Consider the following 17,313-nt stretch of genomic DNA (forward strand, 5'->3'; position numbering starts at 1 on the left):
TCAAGCCGGACCCTAAAATGTGTCAAAACAGTTTAAATATAGGCTAGTCTATGAAAACTAACCAACAACCTTAACCAATCCACAGAGTGTTTTTGAATTATTACATTTGCATTAGCGTGGGAAATATTAGAAAATCCTTTCAGCTCTACATATGTTATGCTTTCACATTTCATTACTTGACTTTTTTCATGTAGGCCTACTGTAGGATATTTCTAAATTAAGCTTCTTTTTAAAAAAATATTGCTTCCAAGAGCATGCTGCACGTGTAACTGCAGATTTGAAAACAACACAAGAAATGGCTAACACCGGCGAATGCAGTTACAGCGATTTCTAGCAAAGAGCGTTAACATCACAAGCAGCACAGCGTTTAGAGTCGCTGTTTTTACAAAACCAATAATGTGTAAGAGTACGGCGAATAATCAACATTTGCATAAATACTGACCTCCCGTGGCTTCTACGCATATTACCAATCCTGTTTTAAATAAAGAAAGGCGGTCTGGAGCAAGGAGCCTGTGCTCTATCCCCGTCATTGCTCTGGAAATAAGGATTGTGTTATTAGAAGTTAAACTGTGCAAATTAACAAATTTCCATGTGAATCTGACGTTTTATCTACAGTGAGTGGAAAGTGACATATACCAATTGCTGAAATGTCAATTAAACTGGGCAAAATCTAAGTATTTAAAAATGAATTATTATGATTATTATTATGATTATTATTATGATTATTGTTATGATTATTGTTATTATTATTATTATCCATCAACCAAAATAAGACCCCTACTATCTATGCCAAAAATGCAAAAGGTGAGGACAGGAATGTGAAGAACAGCAGAGACTGGGACCCACTATATGGTTATACAAGAACGGAAAGAAAAAAAAACAGAAATTGAAAATGGTTTACATGACTGCACTGGGAAAGAGAAGACAATAAAATACAATACGCATCGTATTAATCTTATAAATAGGAAAATGGGGACATAAAAAAGTTGCGGATGGAAGACGTCCATCAATAAACTACGCGACTGTGTCTTGCTAAGTGTTTCCTAATAAACTACATTACCCAGAAAGCACGATGCCAAAACACGGGCGCCAAGAACTTGACGACGCAAAATAACCCGGACATTTGGAAGTGGCGCGCTAGGAAACCGTGCAGACATAAGGAACGTGTTCAGGTATTGTTCTTTATAGTGCTCAGTGGCATAGATACATATCCTCTTTGCAAAATAGTAAAAGCTATCATGTACTAAGAGCATGCTGTTTACCATCTAGAAGACAATCCGGTTAGTCACTCGCTGTCAAAATTAGCATGAGATGGATTACCTAACGTTTCAAGTGGGTTCGCGTGTTTACATTCTTCATTATGAGACAGCAACTATTCAGAGTATAGCTTACATAGTTACCATCGTTTAGTTAGTAACCAGCTCTGAATGTCCACCTTGCTATACTGTTTACTTTTGGCTTGATGTAACTAACCTAGTTGTTATAGATATGGTTCATGTGACGATTATTTGTAAGCACAGTAACATAAGTTAACATTAACCATCTATGTTAGAAAGTATCCTACTGGAGCAGAACTTGAAATAGATAAGTCGTTGTGAATTGCATTGTCTTTGCTAGCTACATGCTTTTACAAAGTGTAACTTTCTGCCATATCATGTTGTCTATCACAGCTAGCTAAGCAACCTAATGTTAACCTTAACACACCTTTCTAGAACAAAGGGAATCGTTATTTCCCCCATTGTGCAAACTAATTCGAGCCAAGGCTACAACGTTATTGAGAACCAAGAGAGGGCACTTCAATTCTGAGTAAAACTGAGTTTCTATAAATGTGTATCACACGCCTAAGAACAACCAAATAGATTTTCATGGTCGGAGAGGCATGAAGTCGTGCCTTTCTGTATACTCTAAGGTGTTTTAAACACTGGACAATCGCGCATATAATTTAAAAGTGAGGTTAAAAGCTTCGCAGAGGTCCTGGATTTCGTAGAAAGCCAGTTCACCAGTTTCCTCTTGCTCAGTGCTGAAAGTTTATTCTGCTGGATGTTGACACAAGCCAGACGAAGTCAGCTTGTTAGCATTTTTACTCCAGCATTTTTACTATTTTGAACCTTTAACCATTAATATAAGTAATATCTTAGCTAATTATTACAGCTTTGCTCTTATTGACTACGTATCCAGTCAGACATTAGGAAAGAAAATGATGTGTATCACAACAAGGTAGAGTCAGAATCTTTTTCAGAAATCGACTACATGCTAAATGTCAGCTGTATATTAGTCTAAATGAAAATATATTGAATGGACATTTGAATGGAAATCCATGTGGTTAAAATTACTATTCTTAAATGTTCTTATCAAATTATTTGTAATTCTATCTTTGTTGTGGTCAGGATGTCCTCAAATGGCAGTGTAACCACGCTACAGCTCGGCTTGGTTGCTCAGGCAGACAAGCCACCGGTCCATCTCTTACCGTGTGAGATTGTGCACGATGGACCAGCTGAAGTCTCTCGTTACTTCACTTCCGCAGTGAAGAACCAAAAACACGGTGGGTGTGTTTTGCATTGAGTACACGCTGTATAGAAAAAACATAATTATAGTAAATGTTTTACAGTACAATGTGTGTTTCCCCCCACCACAGAAATGACTGTTTCATTTAGGGGTCGTGGGTTAAAAGGTCAGGAGGTCAGCTGTCCACATGGGTACACTGGACTTGTCCTGAAAGAGGACCACAAGCCCACTTCTGACCAAGAGGTAAAAAAAAATTAAAGTTTTTTTTTTTGTCATAGTCAAAGTGGGTGGAGCTACTTGCAGTGGTAGAGATTTTTTTACAGTTTGTACCTATATTTCCAGGACAGAACAGTGAGGGTGTCCTCTGTATTCCATCGCTTCACCTACTGGAACCTCGAGACTCCTCCCACTTCAGATGATGGCGTTGTCATGGGAATGGCATGGCCTGATTTGGCAGAAGCAGTGAGTGCTTGTCATAGTTCATTGCTACTTAAATTAAAATAGCTTTTACTAATGTGCAGGACATCCTCCATTAATTTCACATACAAATATATTCAGCGCTGTATCATGCAAAGATTCAGGTAATTTGTAATAAAACATAAAGTGATATTTTCAGCATCATTCCAGATAAATTAGTTGATACTTTTGATCAAGGTTTTATTGACTTTGGCGACAGAGATTCTGGTAGTAACATAATGAAACTCAAATCTGAGATATTTCATGTTACAATGCTTCAGCTGCTGGCTCTGAAGACAACAGTAGAATCGCTAACTTTACCAATTGATCAGGATGCCCAGCTGTGCTATCACATTTAGGGAGAAATATTGGCTGCAATCACAGTTAGCACTGCTTACTGTATTGTAAATCCTTGTGATATTTATTTAGTGACCTGCCTTTCTGATGTCATTTTCTTGCAGATTCACGGGTCAGTAGATGACTGACGGAGGACGTGGAAAAACAAAATGGAGGCCGTTTCCTGTGCAACTGTGGGGCTTTCAGCCCGTCGCCCTTCTCATGGTGTGAAGTCAAAGCAAAATGCGCGTGGTTCACTTTTTCACCGCACTTACAACTGTGGTGAAACTCCAGCGGTCAATGAATGTGACACTGGACTCGCATGTTGTGCTAGGGATGGGTGATCCTCCAGGTTGAGGTGCTTTTAGATTATCAGCAGACGTGCTCCTGAAGAGCTGGCTTCCTACCCAAGTGATTTTCTGAGACTGAACGAATGGAAAGCACCATACCTTGCCCTTGATTGAGGTCTACAGTTGTCTAATTCCTACTCCATATTCCAAGGCATTTTCAGTTCAGTAAAAATGGGAATATTTTTATTTATATACTGACCTTTGCTGGCTTAACTGTCAGGTCACTAATAAATTTTCAAATTTGATGTGGCCACGTTCAATATTGTCCGCATATTGTCCGCATTTGATTAAAACTTCTTAACCTTACCTCTTATTCCTTTACATTCTCAACATTGATTTGTCATGTTGATTACAAGACTAGATGGCCCAAATTGCCTGTTCTCATTATGCATGCTACCTACCTATTCTACTTGTTTATGATTTAAAGCGTTTGTTTTTGAACTAAATGTATTTATGGCCACAATTTTTGCACACCCCACTGCTGCGATGCAATGGTCAATAGTCCTCATCCCATGGTAGAACCTGCTACAGATGAAACTAGCACAGGGGGAGATCAACTATGGGCTGTGTGACCTGTCATTACTCTCAGGAATTGAGCCCTTATAGTGGAATGTGCCACCAGAAGGCTCCTTGAATGAAAGTTACTCCATGAAGAATAACGTGTTGGACAGTGTTACACGCCTTTTGGAACCAGCGAGTTTCAAGATTTTAGGGTATTCTTATTAATCATCCAGACTCAAAACTCTGGGGACTAAACTGCTAGCATGTAGGCCTAACATAATGCATTTGCATTCCTAAAAACTAAACTGAACTGAACTGTATAAAAATTTAATAGTGTCCCTTTTGTGAAAGAAAGGCATGCACACAAGAATGGTTAACATTCAATTTCTTTTTCCTCATCTTAAAAAACAACTGTACAGCTCACTAAATGTACATTCCTGTAACAATTCAATCTTATTTAAAATGTCAGGATTTGCCCGACACACTTCATCTGCCATACAGAAATACAATAACCATTTAAAATTCCTTTACAAAACAGTTATGTACAAAATGGTCCCTATCTATAATACAAGTGTACTTGGGTTCAGATATGCCATTCTCACTGTCTGGAATAACATAAAACCTTTAAGAAAAAGGAGTGGAGTTGTGCAGTTGGGAGCTAGAAGTGCTCCCATCCTTGATTGAAATCTTGATTGCGTTTATAGTAACATTAAATGATGACCTACATTTCAAATGTGCATCGGATAAAAGGAATCCAAGGTTTCATTGGACTGAACAGTTTGGGAGTCAAAGGAAATGGTAGCCATGTTTCCCTTTGTCACGAGAAGTCAAGTCACAGAGTCTCTGAGATTTCATCAAACGGGGACAGGGATACCAACGGCAAAGAGTTTACTGCTCTGACATCCAACTGAGCGCAGGCTTTCTTCCCCAAGGTCCCAGCTGCAACTTCAGGTGGTTACTAAAAAAAAGTTCAGGTTGTAATTAAGTAGACAAAATGGCTACTGTGCTGTAGCTTAGTGGGAAGATGGTGCCCGGTCCTGGGAGCACTGCGAGTGTGCCTGCGTGGGGGAGTGGGGTCTACCACTTTCCCCTCTTGCTCCAGTCCTTTGGGGTGAAGTGCAGACATTTTGGGTCGATGCGGAGGTGGCGCTTCTGCATGGCCCTCTCGTGTCCCTCTACGATGTCTTCCGACAGCGTCAGAATGTACTGCCCCTGGGGGGAGAGACGGTCACTACAGCCTCTCCTACGCAACGATGAACTCCAGCAGACGACCCCTAACTTGTGGTCACACAACAAAGACTTTCAGCACATCATCAGCTGAGAACAATGGTTTAAAGAATGAATGAAATGGAGAGCTGTAGATGATAGGGCCCTATCCTTTCACACACATTTGAACAGTCAGATGGGTACAAAATATCTGAAGTGACAGGTGCTGATCTGCACTGATCTACTTGATTTAGTCTTCATTCCATGTGATAATAAATGTGTATTTGTATCTAGATTATCAACAGCCAATCTAAATTGGAGCTTTACTAATGCGACCTGGTGCTGCTTAGACTAGAACAGCGATGGGCTCATTTAGTCTGGAACACACAGGATTCCCGTGCTGTTACCAGTGCAGTGCACCTGGCGGTCTCACCTTGTAATAGTTGATGAGGTTGAGATACTGCAAGGTGGAGATGACGTCCTCCTTCTTCACACTGGTGATTTCGCTGATCTCACTACAGTAAAAAACACCCAGGCGAAATAAAATAATACACATGGCAACTGCAATAACCTCAGAACAGGCTGTAATCCTGCTCTCTTACACACCCCATTGACCGCTAAAATGTACACAAGGGTGATACTGTGATTACCTACTACAGCAGAATCTGAAAAATAATCTCTCCTTTTTTATTAGAATTAAACTCCCAGGATACAAGCTTAACCAAAGAATCTAGATTGCACAGCAGTTGAGTTGTAAGGTTTACAATTTTTGTAACCAATTACAAATTCTGTGACCCACTTACAGTATCTCAAAGGTGCAACATTACTGTATTGACCCAATATAATGTTAACAAAAAAAAAACCATAGCCCATATAGAGGCAGGAAGGTGCATTAAATTCCCAGCAGAATTAAAATGGACAAAAAACACAACGCACTTGATGGTGATCTGTGGCCGCTCTCCATTGTCAGACTTGAGGTCCATGAGGATCTCCAGGATGGTCTGGGACCAGTAGCTGCGGTAGGATAAGAGGCCCAGATCCGACAGGGGCTTCTCAGGGGTACCGGTCTTCCCCTCCACTTTCGACAGCTCGTAGCCTGGGTGGGACGGAAGGGGTGGGGGTCAACATTATTTCCGATGCCTGACAGACAGGATCCACTTACCAGCAACGTCCTCACCTCCCTTAAGACCTCTCTAAGTCTGCAGTGTTCCCCAGACTAAAAAGCACATCCTGCTGCACTTAACACCAAGCTCTCTTTTACAGAGCACATCGTTAAAATAATAGGTATGGTTTGGGTGTTCTCGCACCAAAACAAGGTAAGGTCGATATTGAGCGCAAGTTGTAAGAGCGATCACCTTCAACCCATGCTTAAGAACTTCCTGTTGTCTAAACCAAGCTAGCACAACAGCTATTGAACAACGTGCTGATGAAACAGACGCAGCTTACTGAATTCTATCAACAGTTTGCCATATCCTCTTCTCTGATAGGGTGGCAGTGTCAGGATGCAGGCCACGTTGTAATCTTCCGTTGACTCTTTTTCCTACGGACATCACGTGACAAATGAAACAAGAAAATTGATATGAAATTCTGAGAAAGCAATTTAGAGACGTGCAGACGTGCATTACAGTCCGTAGAGCACCTGACTCAATCCATAAGTGAATCCCTGAGTGGCATTAGATTCCCTATGGAAATTTCTGTACTGTGATCACTTCTCTATCTGTAACCCATTCCGCTTCCCCTGTCTGAATAAATTGAAAAAAATCCAAAAATGGGCAGCCTGCTCTCCTTACAAAATGCCACCAAAAATTTTAAATGTCATAACTTATCTAACCTTAAGTTTCAGGACTTATTCCATCAATATAGCCATAACAATTCATGCTTTATTTCTGTAACAACAAAGAAATGCCGAGAAACACATCAAAGTATCACTGGATATGCAACTGGGAGAAACAGGGATAGAGAGACCGCACATTTTATAGTCACCAGTGGTCAAACAGGGTTTACCTTGGAGAAATAGCCCACAATGTGAAAGCCTTTGGAATCGTATTCTGTCATGACGTAGAAGAGGAAAGGATCTGTGTCGTAGTACAGAGTCTTGTGGTCCAAGAAGCATTTGGCCAGCAGACACAAGTTCTGAGAGTATGTCTACAAAACAAATATATAAACATATCCCCCAGTCAGATTTCTTTACTGCAAAGAAAAGCACAAATACTGAAGTATTAAGTTAGGAACTTATATTCAATCAACCACTACAACCAGTAACTTGAATTACACAGACCAAAAGGCCCTGACTACCATGAATTTAGTGTAATATTCCCAGAGTCTGTATTGCATGCAGGAAAGTACCTGATGGAAGATCTTGGCACATTATACTGACCAATAAACATTTATTATCTGGTAATTACTTAATCACTTATTGCTACAATTGCAACTGTTGAGGCAAAACAAGGTTCAATCTTTTGGACCGGACACAAAATCGCCTTTTCAAAGCTTCCTACAGAAAAAATTACCTTGTTTTTCCTGCCATCGATCTCAAAGAAGGAGATGGTCCCTTTGCGATAGATCTCATTCCCAGGTGGATGGCGAAGGTTACACTTTGTCTGAAAGGAAACCAGGAAGGGAGGATGCGGGGTGAAGGAGTTAGTATGGACTGAAGAACAACTTCAGTGCCTCTCCAACAGTCTACATCAGGGCTGTCCAATCCTGTTCCAGGGGATCTACCCTCCTGTAGGTTTTCACTCCAACCCTATCAAAGCACACCTCATTCAACAGCTAGAGATCTCGTTGAGCGTTTAATTATTAGAATCAGGTGTGCAGATTTAGGGTTGAATTAAAACATACAGAACTGAAGGAACAGGGTTGGGCAACCCTGGTCTACATGAACAGAAAAGGTAGAGACAAACGGATGGATGGTTTCCCCTCACTCACCAGATGCCTCTGCAAACACTTGAGGCTCTTGAGGTACTTGAGGCAGAACTCGCAGAGGTAGAGGATGGGCAGGGTGGTGAGCTCCTGCGGGTAGGGCGAGAAGTACCAGGGCTTCAGGCGGTGGCGGCCCAGCTCGATGCAGTCGATGTTCTTCATGCGCGTGACGATGTCGTCGTGGCTACGGTCGGACACCAAGCTCCCCGTCATGCGAGGGGCCGAGGGGATGCCGTCGGAGCTGTCCTGAGAGTCCTGGCCAAAAGATGGGGGGGTTCGGGTGGACAGAGGTTTTTAACCATGTTCAGGACTCAACCACAAGAAACATTTTTCCATCACAGTTTACTTTACTGTACCTGTAGCTGCGTACAATGCATGTTTTCATCTACAAGTATGTGTTGAAGGTTTTCAGGTTTTCCCCACAGTAAGCACTGAGAAGTATGGTACATTTAGTTTAAAATTAAACAGTGCTAGCAACTACCCAAGCACAAGGCCATAGTAATGCACAGTATAAAAGACAAAAAAAAGAGTCCCTAGTTAATTTAGCTTAGCTGACAGGTGAGGAGATTTTCAGAGATGAAGCAAGTAATACATCATGAACCAATTCATGGTTGAGTCCTAGTGTGCTCTAAACAATGCTTCAAAATAAAAATAATGGAAATTATTTTAAGATTGAAATATACAACATCATTACTACTTACATAAATTCTCAGCACCCAACACCATTCTCTGTTTTTCTAAATTTGATTATAAAAATGATCACTTCAAGGGTCACTTCAAGGGTGGCTTATGCTTATATCTGGTCTATTAATAATTTTTACAGCAGGATATATATATATATATGTATATATATGTGTGTATGTGTGTGTGTGTGTGTGTGTGTGTGTGCAGATTACATCAGGGTCAAGTATACCAACTGATGTCAAAAATGGTTTATCAGCACTTGTTGGGGAATAAAAATTGCCATAATAAAAGGGCTAGAACAAGAGAGGCCATGGACCAGCACAGTTTTAATCATCAACTCCTATAAGTCACTCCTGATTTTGTCCCCGACAGTGACACACAGCACAAGGCAATGAGAAGGAAATTGAGACGGACCTCTCCGGGTGGCAGATACACACTGGGGCATCGAGGGCTGTTATACTGGAAAACCTTTATTATCTAGCAGAAGAGACACAAGGAGTTGCAGGCTTTTGGACATCACTTTCAAATGTGAAGAAAATGTTGCATTTTTATTTTTTTTCCTTAACGTTCCTTGGCAAATGAGTTCAAATCTGAAGGAAAATACACAGATGACTGAAGTTTAAAAAAAATTCATTTAAAAATCCCTTTTTCACCACAGCCAGGGCTAGGGCAGGGTAACAGGGCACTGATACATTTCACATCAGCAGGAAGGACATGCCCTGTGCAGGTCAAGGTCAACAGGAAAGCATTTTTTTATTTTTTTATTTCTGAGTATAAGTGTCATGAAATCTGGATGCTGTCCAGCGGTATTTAGGGATTCCAGGAGCAATACAGATACACCGCAGTGCACAGGATACACCTGCTGGAACACTGCTGCTTACCTCATCATTGCCCACACAATTTGCCTTCCTTTTCCTGCCTGGCTGAGAAGGGATGGGGCGGCGGGCAGTACCGTTCTGCAACAACAAAGGATCAAGAAAAAACATTCATATATATATATATATATATATATATATATATATATATATATATATATATATATATATATATATATATATTACACACATACTTCTGGCCAAGTGTATTTTTCACATGGGCAGTGAAGAAAAGCAGTTATTATATACCTGTTTGCTGAATTGCATTAAAAACTTTACTCCTTCACTGTGGTCATATAGTGAACAGAGAAAACTTTGGTGAAGTGAAAATCTTAGCTATATTTATACTCTGTGTGTACGTCAATGCTTATTTCATTTTCAAGTTGAGCCACTTCACATTCAGCAAAGTGGGTGTCTTGGCCACTTGCTGTGTGTGACCATGTTAGCGCTGTGATTTTACTGTGGTGAGGGAAGAGAGCTGGTCGTGGTCGTCGCGGGTGTTGGATTTCGGGGTGAAGGTGTTCGTGTCCCGTGCCGATGGGTAGACAGATGCCTGTGTAGTTTCTGTAGGGCCTGGCAGTGACGGAACGGGCGTGGCCGGGGATGCCTGTGCTGCCAGGGAAACGGTCTCCACCTTCCTCTTCTGTAATCCAAAGTGAAATGAAAGCAGCTGAAATTAGATCTTCACCACACACACGTAACCACAAAGGGGTGCCAAGACCAGGCTCGCCACCAGCCTTTGGGACTCTTGTACACAGTGCTTTTGTGCACAGACTCAAAACATAACTGTTTGGTCTTCTGTGCCTTTTCTATAATATTCCAAGAGCACCAACAAAGGAACATTATATATACCTACCAGCTGAAAAGAGTGTAAACTGACAACCCAGCATGTCTGAAAATAACATGAACTGTAAAACTTGCGATGCTCTCAAGACCAATTACAGCAATTACAACAGTTTAAAACAAAAAAGTACCAAGGACTGTAAATGCACATTTTAACTGACTGATTTAAACACTTCCTGCGACAGACGCACTAAAGTATGCATGCTGTACCCTCTATCATGATGGGCTGCCAGTTCAACAGCTGTTGAATACAGCAGGTGTTGAGGGAGGAGCACTGATCTAAGCAGGTCCAACATTTTCAAACAAACCAATGCAACAGGCCGGGTGGTGCACTGGACTTAGACAATGCACCATTTTATCTTAGAGACTTTCAGCAATTTAGGGTTCTGTAAGAATATATGTGTATATGTAAAAACATTTTTCTTACTGTGAGAAAAAATTAAGTATTTAATGGGCTATGTATGCATTTACTTGAAAAATATACAATGGAATTTCCACATCAGGGAATTACTGTGAAGACAAGATACATGCACACCCATTCACTGTTACTAATTAATCTATTAGGCATAATCAATCTACTATTAGGCAAACTGAAATGTATTTACTGGTGAACAGTGAGAATTCAGACCATGCATACACTTTGCTAAAGGGTCACATGACTTCCATTCAGGTCAGTCGGTTTCAATTTCACAAACCCACTACGTTGTATGACCAAGCTCTTCACCATGGGCCTAGGAGCACTTGTTCTTGGCTATTTAATTCATTTTTTATCTTTAAAAAAAAAAAAAAAAAAAAAAACTGTTTCAGACTCCTTGATCTTGGTCTTGGGGGAAAAAAAACGTCTTGCAGACAGCAGTTTAACCCACAATACACTGAAATGGCACACAGTCAGTATGGGTTCTCCCAAAAAGGGCAGAAGACGGGTAAATTGAAGTACCGGTGTGGGGACGGTTTTGCCTCTGGACGGAGTTGTAGGAGTTGGGAGGCTGAGATCTAGACTCTTCCTCTGAATTTGAACAGAAAGGGGGGTTAACTGCCATTCACATTCAAATCTAAACAGTCAATTAAAGCATGTTAATGGTATTTCCATTTTAGCATATGGGCCATGGCCTTGAATTTATCAAAAATGCATTTTTATTACTCATTTTTTATATGTTGTATTATTATGTTACAGGACAATTCCATAGTTTGTTACAGTGAAAGGTGCCACTCTCAGGCATTGCATTTTGGAAATTTTAAAATATATTACTTATTGATCTGATTGTGTTTTTAATTAATGCATTTATGAGTTCAAGATAATGTAGGTTGCCTACATGTACTGTACTCTAGATATTTAAATTATTTTTTTCCATGCAACAATGGTAGTACCATTCAAACACAAAAAGCTACTACATGAATAGTCAAAATTCAAGTCCAGTTAACCATAAAAAAATCAATGATACTATGGAAAACTCCCACATTTTCAAGACATTTGTACCACTCATCACAGAGGCAAAGCCATAATAGAAACACAAACTGAGGATTATAGATGTTTTGTATGAAAACTTTTACTTTTTTTTTACTTTTACTATTTCACCACAAAAGGATGAATATAATACAGCTTCAAACAGAAGTAGTCTGATCCTGCATTTCCATTTCAAACCCAAATGGCCACACATTGGACTCACAGGACATTATAATTATTCAGCATTGTCACATACATATAAAATCTGACTGTAGTGAATGAATACATTCAGTTTAAGAGTTTTATTAGTAATAAGTCTAAAATAGCAACTTCCAAGTGAAGGAAAGGAGCAGCTCAGAATTACAATCACCCTCCTGCCACGGGGTTTGCTGGTTTTTGTGGTTACGGGGAACTTGATTGATCAATTACAGCGGTCGATTACACAATAAACTCACTTCACCTGGTTTCTTGGGTCTAAAGTGGCTGTCTCATTTAAGGGGAAGACAAGCAGAGGCAGCGGCTCCCCAGGACCAGGGCTGGCCAAGCCTGCCCTAGCTGCTCAACCCTGGTACTGGTGGGCCACAGGATAGTAGGTGCCTCAACTCTCTCACTGCTGACTTGCTCAATGACGGTAATAAGAGGAGTGTGGGAAAAGCATCACTCGGTCAGCACTGGCACCTACAAGGACACCAGCTGACAGCAGCCCAGACTAAAAGGAGTGGGTTTAGAGGGGAAGCTAATGTGGCACTTAATCTTTGCAATAAGCTCTTTGACAAAAACATAAATAAAAGAAAGTTAAGTTTCCCCTCTGATTGTCCATCCAAATCTGTACGTGATACAGTAATGCTTTACATTACTGGAGGTGGGGGTGAGGGACATAAACAGGACTGTGTAAGACCCGTGCGTTGACAGCGCTTACCACAGGGTCTCTCTCCGGTGAACTGGGGCGAGACTCAGAGAGACCATTCTTGGTGGGGGTCTTGGCTTCCTTTTTTGGAAACTGCAGTTTCTTCATGTCCAGCCTCTCCGGGGTCACCCATTCATCCAGACGCTTGTTGACTGCGGGGAAAATGTATTATTTTCTGAATGATACACATTGTTTAATCCAGAGGTGAAATATGGCCAAAGGATATTTGGTTGCCAAGTGTGTGTGGATCCATTTTTTTTACTAATAGTACTAATGGTACTATTTTATTAATAATACTTTTAACAACAAAACTGCAGCAAGGCAACAAGGAATACTCACTGATGATCGTACCACAAAGAATACTCACAGTCAATGTAGTGGACATAGTAGAGTTTCCTCCCTGTTAGTTCTTTCACACTAAGAATTTCAGCCAGGGCTGGTGAGGGGGACAAAGGGTACAGTTCCATAACACACACAAATCTATAGCCTAATCTATAATTTATAATCTATAATCAGAAACCAGAGAATGACGAAGCTCAGACAACAAAAATTTATAACAATTTGCGAGCAGTACGGTTTTCTTTTTCTTTCACAGGCGAATGTCAGAGTTCAATATCTTTCGTAAGTGCAATGAAGATGAGCATTGAGCTATTTTAGGCCAAACGTTTGTCTCTGTATTACGAAAAAACCGCATTCTTTCACTCATGTAAAAATGACAACGTGATTTTGTACATTATAAGAAACGTATGGTACAACATCCAGTGATGGTCGATTAGACAGCAACATAATTATTCTTGGAAATCCGACAAATCTGTCAAACCAATGGATATTAATGACGTTTTAAGCGAATGTTATAAGCTGGGACATTTCTTCAACTTTACGCTATAGTTGTCCGTAATAGATTATGACAGCAGCAATAGCTTCTAGCTCACCAAATAATTTGGTCCTCTCATTACTGCTATATAACGTCAACCTCTTAAACCCTAAAGCTATTATTATTGTAGCCATCATTAAACAAGCTTTCACTAGCATGCCAATTCTATATACTATTTAGCCAGCCATGTAATATCAGCGATCGTGGTAAGTAGCTAAGTTACTTAGAAACATAGCGTGCCAGCTGCTAAATAATAGTTGACAGAGCGTTTTGGTTAGGACACATTTGACAGCTGTCTGTTTACATTCTGCACATAATCGCACACTAACAATACACTGACAGGCTGTTTCAGTAGTCGCCGCAATGGCACAGCTAGCTAGCCAACGTTAGCAATGTATTACCAGTTATAATGCATACGAAGCTCGCTACCGTATTTAGCTAGCAAGAGCATTACTCACGCCACTCGTCTTCGTTCTCTTGATTTTTTCTGAGGACCGGAAGTCTACAGCCTTCGACAATATCGACCTGCTAATAAAGAATGTGTTGAAATGTCACACTCGTATGATATTTGGTCTGAACACAGCATAAATAACTACAGTTGACAAAACCAAAGAACAGGCCAAGGAGAAGCACTCACCGGGTCCGCCATCTTCCTAGTCTGTGTCAGACGCGCACAACAACAAATGACTCAAGGGCAGGTATCTGGCTCTGATTTGAATACCGAGTTGCATTTTGGGAGAAGGAGGAATTACTTTTTGTCACACAAAACAGAAGTCATCATGACTGTTTAAGGAGTAGTTCATATCGTACATGCTGGCGTTTAGTTTGGTTCTCTTGTGTTTTTTCCACTGAACTGAACTTCAGTTCCGTGGTTTTTTTCCTACCATACGTTTTTTCAACTGGAATACTTACCTGATAATCGTAATTCGCCTGAATATGAAACCGATGGGATGAGACAGGATAGTACGATCTGCAGCTAGTAAGTCACGGGGGAAACGGACAGACACTTAAGTCATGCGATTCATTAATGCTCGTGTAGTATTTGGCCTCCTGACTGTGAAATTCATGCGTCCTATACTTCTGTATTTCTGATGCAGCCATCGGCTACACTCCACACATTAGTGAACACGCCGTTTAAACCAAAAAATCACATACAAATCACATTCTAAATACAAGAAGATCAGAAATACATTACGTGCAACACACAGGTATTTATCACATGTTATAGCTAGTGATTAGTGCATTATGTCCCATTAACAATTTTTGAGAGGATTTTTGTTTTTGTATTGACAATGGTTCAGAAATGTCCAAAAGGGGTTGTCCCTGGACAGACGGTACCCCTCAGAGGAAGACGTGTGTGAGGGAGGAGGCAGTTGGCGGGGAAGCAGAAAAAAAAGTAGTGTATGGTGAGTGCGAAGCCTCCCACAACCTCTTTCTCCGACGCAGAAATCTTGTGGGAAATTAACATTCGGCATGGCAATGAATTCTTATTTTGGCGAACGATTCCGCAAAATTTATTAATTATGCTACACGCATATTCTGTCTACTGCCTTCTTTCTTCCTGTCCAACTTTGTGTTCTTTCCTTTCAACTCACCTTCATCTGTCACCTGTACAAAAGTGTTGAGGAGCAAGGTTTAGCCAACCGAACTATAGGCCTTGGGAAGTGTAACACTGGAAATCCATGTGTTCATTCAGACAAATCCTTATGGGATGGTACACACCGAGGTTGCAGTCAGTCATTTACCTTCAATCCTTCTAAAAAGTATGTCATTAAGATTACATTTTTCATGCAGCTCACAGAAGAGTTTTGATTGGTGCAAATTAAACTAAGCCCCAAAGCAACTTTATTATTGCATGCTTGCCTATTGCTCCAGCGAAACCCACATTACAGAGAAAGGGTTAAAGAAAGTAAAATGTTAGACTGCAGATATCGTCTACTGAATGGCTTTTGCTATGAAAATGAAGGAACAGAATGCAGTCCTTTCCTTGTCTCACAGAACACACCAGAGCTCTACTCTTCTCTGGCGCTTGTTCGTTGCCACTCTCTCCAGGCCCTTCTGCTGCCCCATCTCAGCGGGGTGCGGCAAAGGGGGGGCAGATGCGACTAGGACCCAGGGGGGAATTACTGAGGAGCCCACGCAAGACAGGTGAGTAAGGGAGAGATGACACTGATATGTCAGAATCTATGTGAACTGGTTACTATTATGCGCCTAGAGCAATCAGTTGCACACAAGAATTGGTCATGCATTGTGGTCGTATGATCGTGCTATGCTTTTAACCTCATAGGTGGAGTCAAGGTATTAATAGAGGTATGGTGAAGGCAAATCTTTGTGCATCTCAGATAGGATATTACACAAGAACACTCACTGTCCCCCTCTACTCCATTTCCCTGTTCCCAGAAAGCGCACCATGCCCCCCAGTCTGTCCGTTGTGCGAGTGCCCTTTGCTCAGTGGCTCCCCCTGTGGAAGATGTGAGAAGGCGGTCTGCGCGCAGTGCCAACGCCAGTGCTCTCTCTGCCTGCGGACTTACTGTTTCACCTGCTGCCTGCCCAAGTATGGAGACTGGCACGGATGGGCTGGGGTAGAGGCTGCAGTTGTGATTGCCAATGACAATTTCCAGGCACAGCATTGTTGAGCTTATCAATGCAGCTGTGGTTGCAGTAGCTGCCCTACTGGTGGTGTATTAAACAGAAAGTACTGCGCAGCAATGCCATAAGTAGCAGCTGGAAATTCTCAGCCTCCAAGCTGTGGCATTTGGGGACTTTGAAGGCTAATACAACAACCGCAACAGTGCATAACTTGCAGGTTGGTGGGGAGTACACGATACCTATGTAGCAACAGTATTTTGGCTGTTGGTAAGAGGTAGTGGCACAGCTGCCTTTTTGGAGTCCAACTCTGTTTACATTCCACATTAATTCTAGAATTTACAGTATACACCAGTTTTAATGAAGCCATTCAGTAGAAGAAAATGTTGCACCCTTGATGAACCAGAGTTCAGTTTAATGGGTATTCCGGAATGCAACTGGCGGCTCTGCTCACTGCCATTAGCGTCAGACTCAAATGTAATTGTCCAGTGAAAACCAGTAATTTCACACTGACCGCTCTTCCGCTTCTCTTCCCTGTGTCAGTTATGATGAGCGCTACGAGAGGATGCTTTGCATCGACTGCCAGACCCCATGACTGCAACACCCTACAGTAGCATTTCAGAGAACCTTCTCCCACCCGCACTGGATCTCCAGAGGACAACTGCACTGTATATTCTGAATGAATGGATTATGCTGCATAACACGGTTTCATCTGAAAATGAACCGTTTTGGTATGAAGAATAAAAAGCATTGATGTTTAGAATTTCATTTTGTGTGCGTTTCTTTCTTTTTGGCTGCGCTGAAGTGTAAAGGATGTAGAGAAA

General features: G+C 41.2%; 1 protein-coding gene and 1 long non-coding RNA gene across 3 annotated transcripts; one reads left to right on the forward strand and one right to left on the reverse strand.

The window, feature by feature from the left end:
* Window positions 1-4,516: 4,516 nt before the first annotated feature.
* kat5b (K(lysine) acetyltransferase 5b) lies at window positions 4,517-14,679 on the reverse strand. 2 transcript variants are annotated; one of them, XM_064326126.1, is made up of 15 exons: window positions 14,541-14,679; window positions 14,362-14,431; window positions 13,397-13,465; window positions 13,042-13,181; window positions 11,616-11,684; window positions 10,296-10,478; window positions 9,842-9,916; window positions 9,375-9,437; window positions 8,283-8,531; window positions 7,865-7,954; window positions 7,359-7,499; window positions 6,801-6,894; window positions 6,291-6,450; window positions 5,788-5,869; window positions 4,517-5,360 (listed from the first exon to the last, which is right to left on the reverse strand). In XM_064326126.1, exons 1-15 carry the CDS (start codon window positions 14,550-14,552, stop codon window positions 5,226-5,228), a joined length of 1,632 nt encoding a protein of 543 aa, XP_064182196.1. In that variant the 5' UTR covers window positions 14,553-14,679; the 3' UTR covers window positions 4,517-5,225. The 2 variants fall into 2 exon arrangements, with proteins under 2 accessions (XP_064182196.1, XP_064182197.1); XM_064326127.1 differs by having other exon boundaries at window positions 14,362-14,428; window positions 14,541-14,676.
* A 62-nt stretch (window positions 14,680-14,741) lies between these two features.
* Window positions 14,742-17,257, forward strand: LOC135250133 (uncharacterized). Its single transcript, XR_010328864.1, has 5 exons — window positions 14,742-14,882; window positions 15,205-15,309; window positions 15,902-16,051; window positions 16,304-16,457; window positions 17,033-17,257. It is a non-coding gene; the product is annotated as an uncharacterized LOC135250133 (long non-coding RNA).
* The last annotated feature ends 56 nt before the right edge of the window (window positions 17,258-17,313 follow it).

The sequence above is a fragment of the Anguilla rostrata genome, chromosome 3 (genome assembly GCF_018555375.3).
Source record: "Anguilla rostrata isolate EN2019 chromosome 3, ASM1855537v3, whole genome shotgun sequence".
NCBI classification, from domain to species: Eukaryota; Metazoa; Chordata; class Actinopteri; order Anguilliformes; family Anguillidae; genus Anguilla; species Anguilla rostrata.

Bases quoted from the DNA above. Each gene is read 5' to 3' on its own strand.
- kat5b (XM_064326126.1), bottom strand. The intron at 9,917-10,295 runs GTAAAATCACAG...TTGTTGTTGCAG, and splicing joins AGCTCTCTTCCCTCACCACA to AACGGTACTGCCCGCCGCCC. The intron at 9,438-9,841 runs GTAAGCAGCAGT...CTCTTCTGCTAG, and splicing joins ATTGTGTGGGCAATGATGAG to ATAATAAAGGTTTTCCAGTA.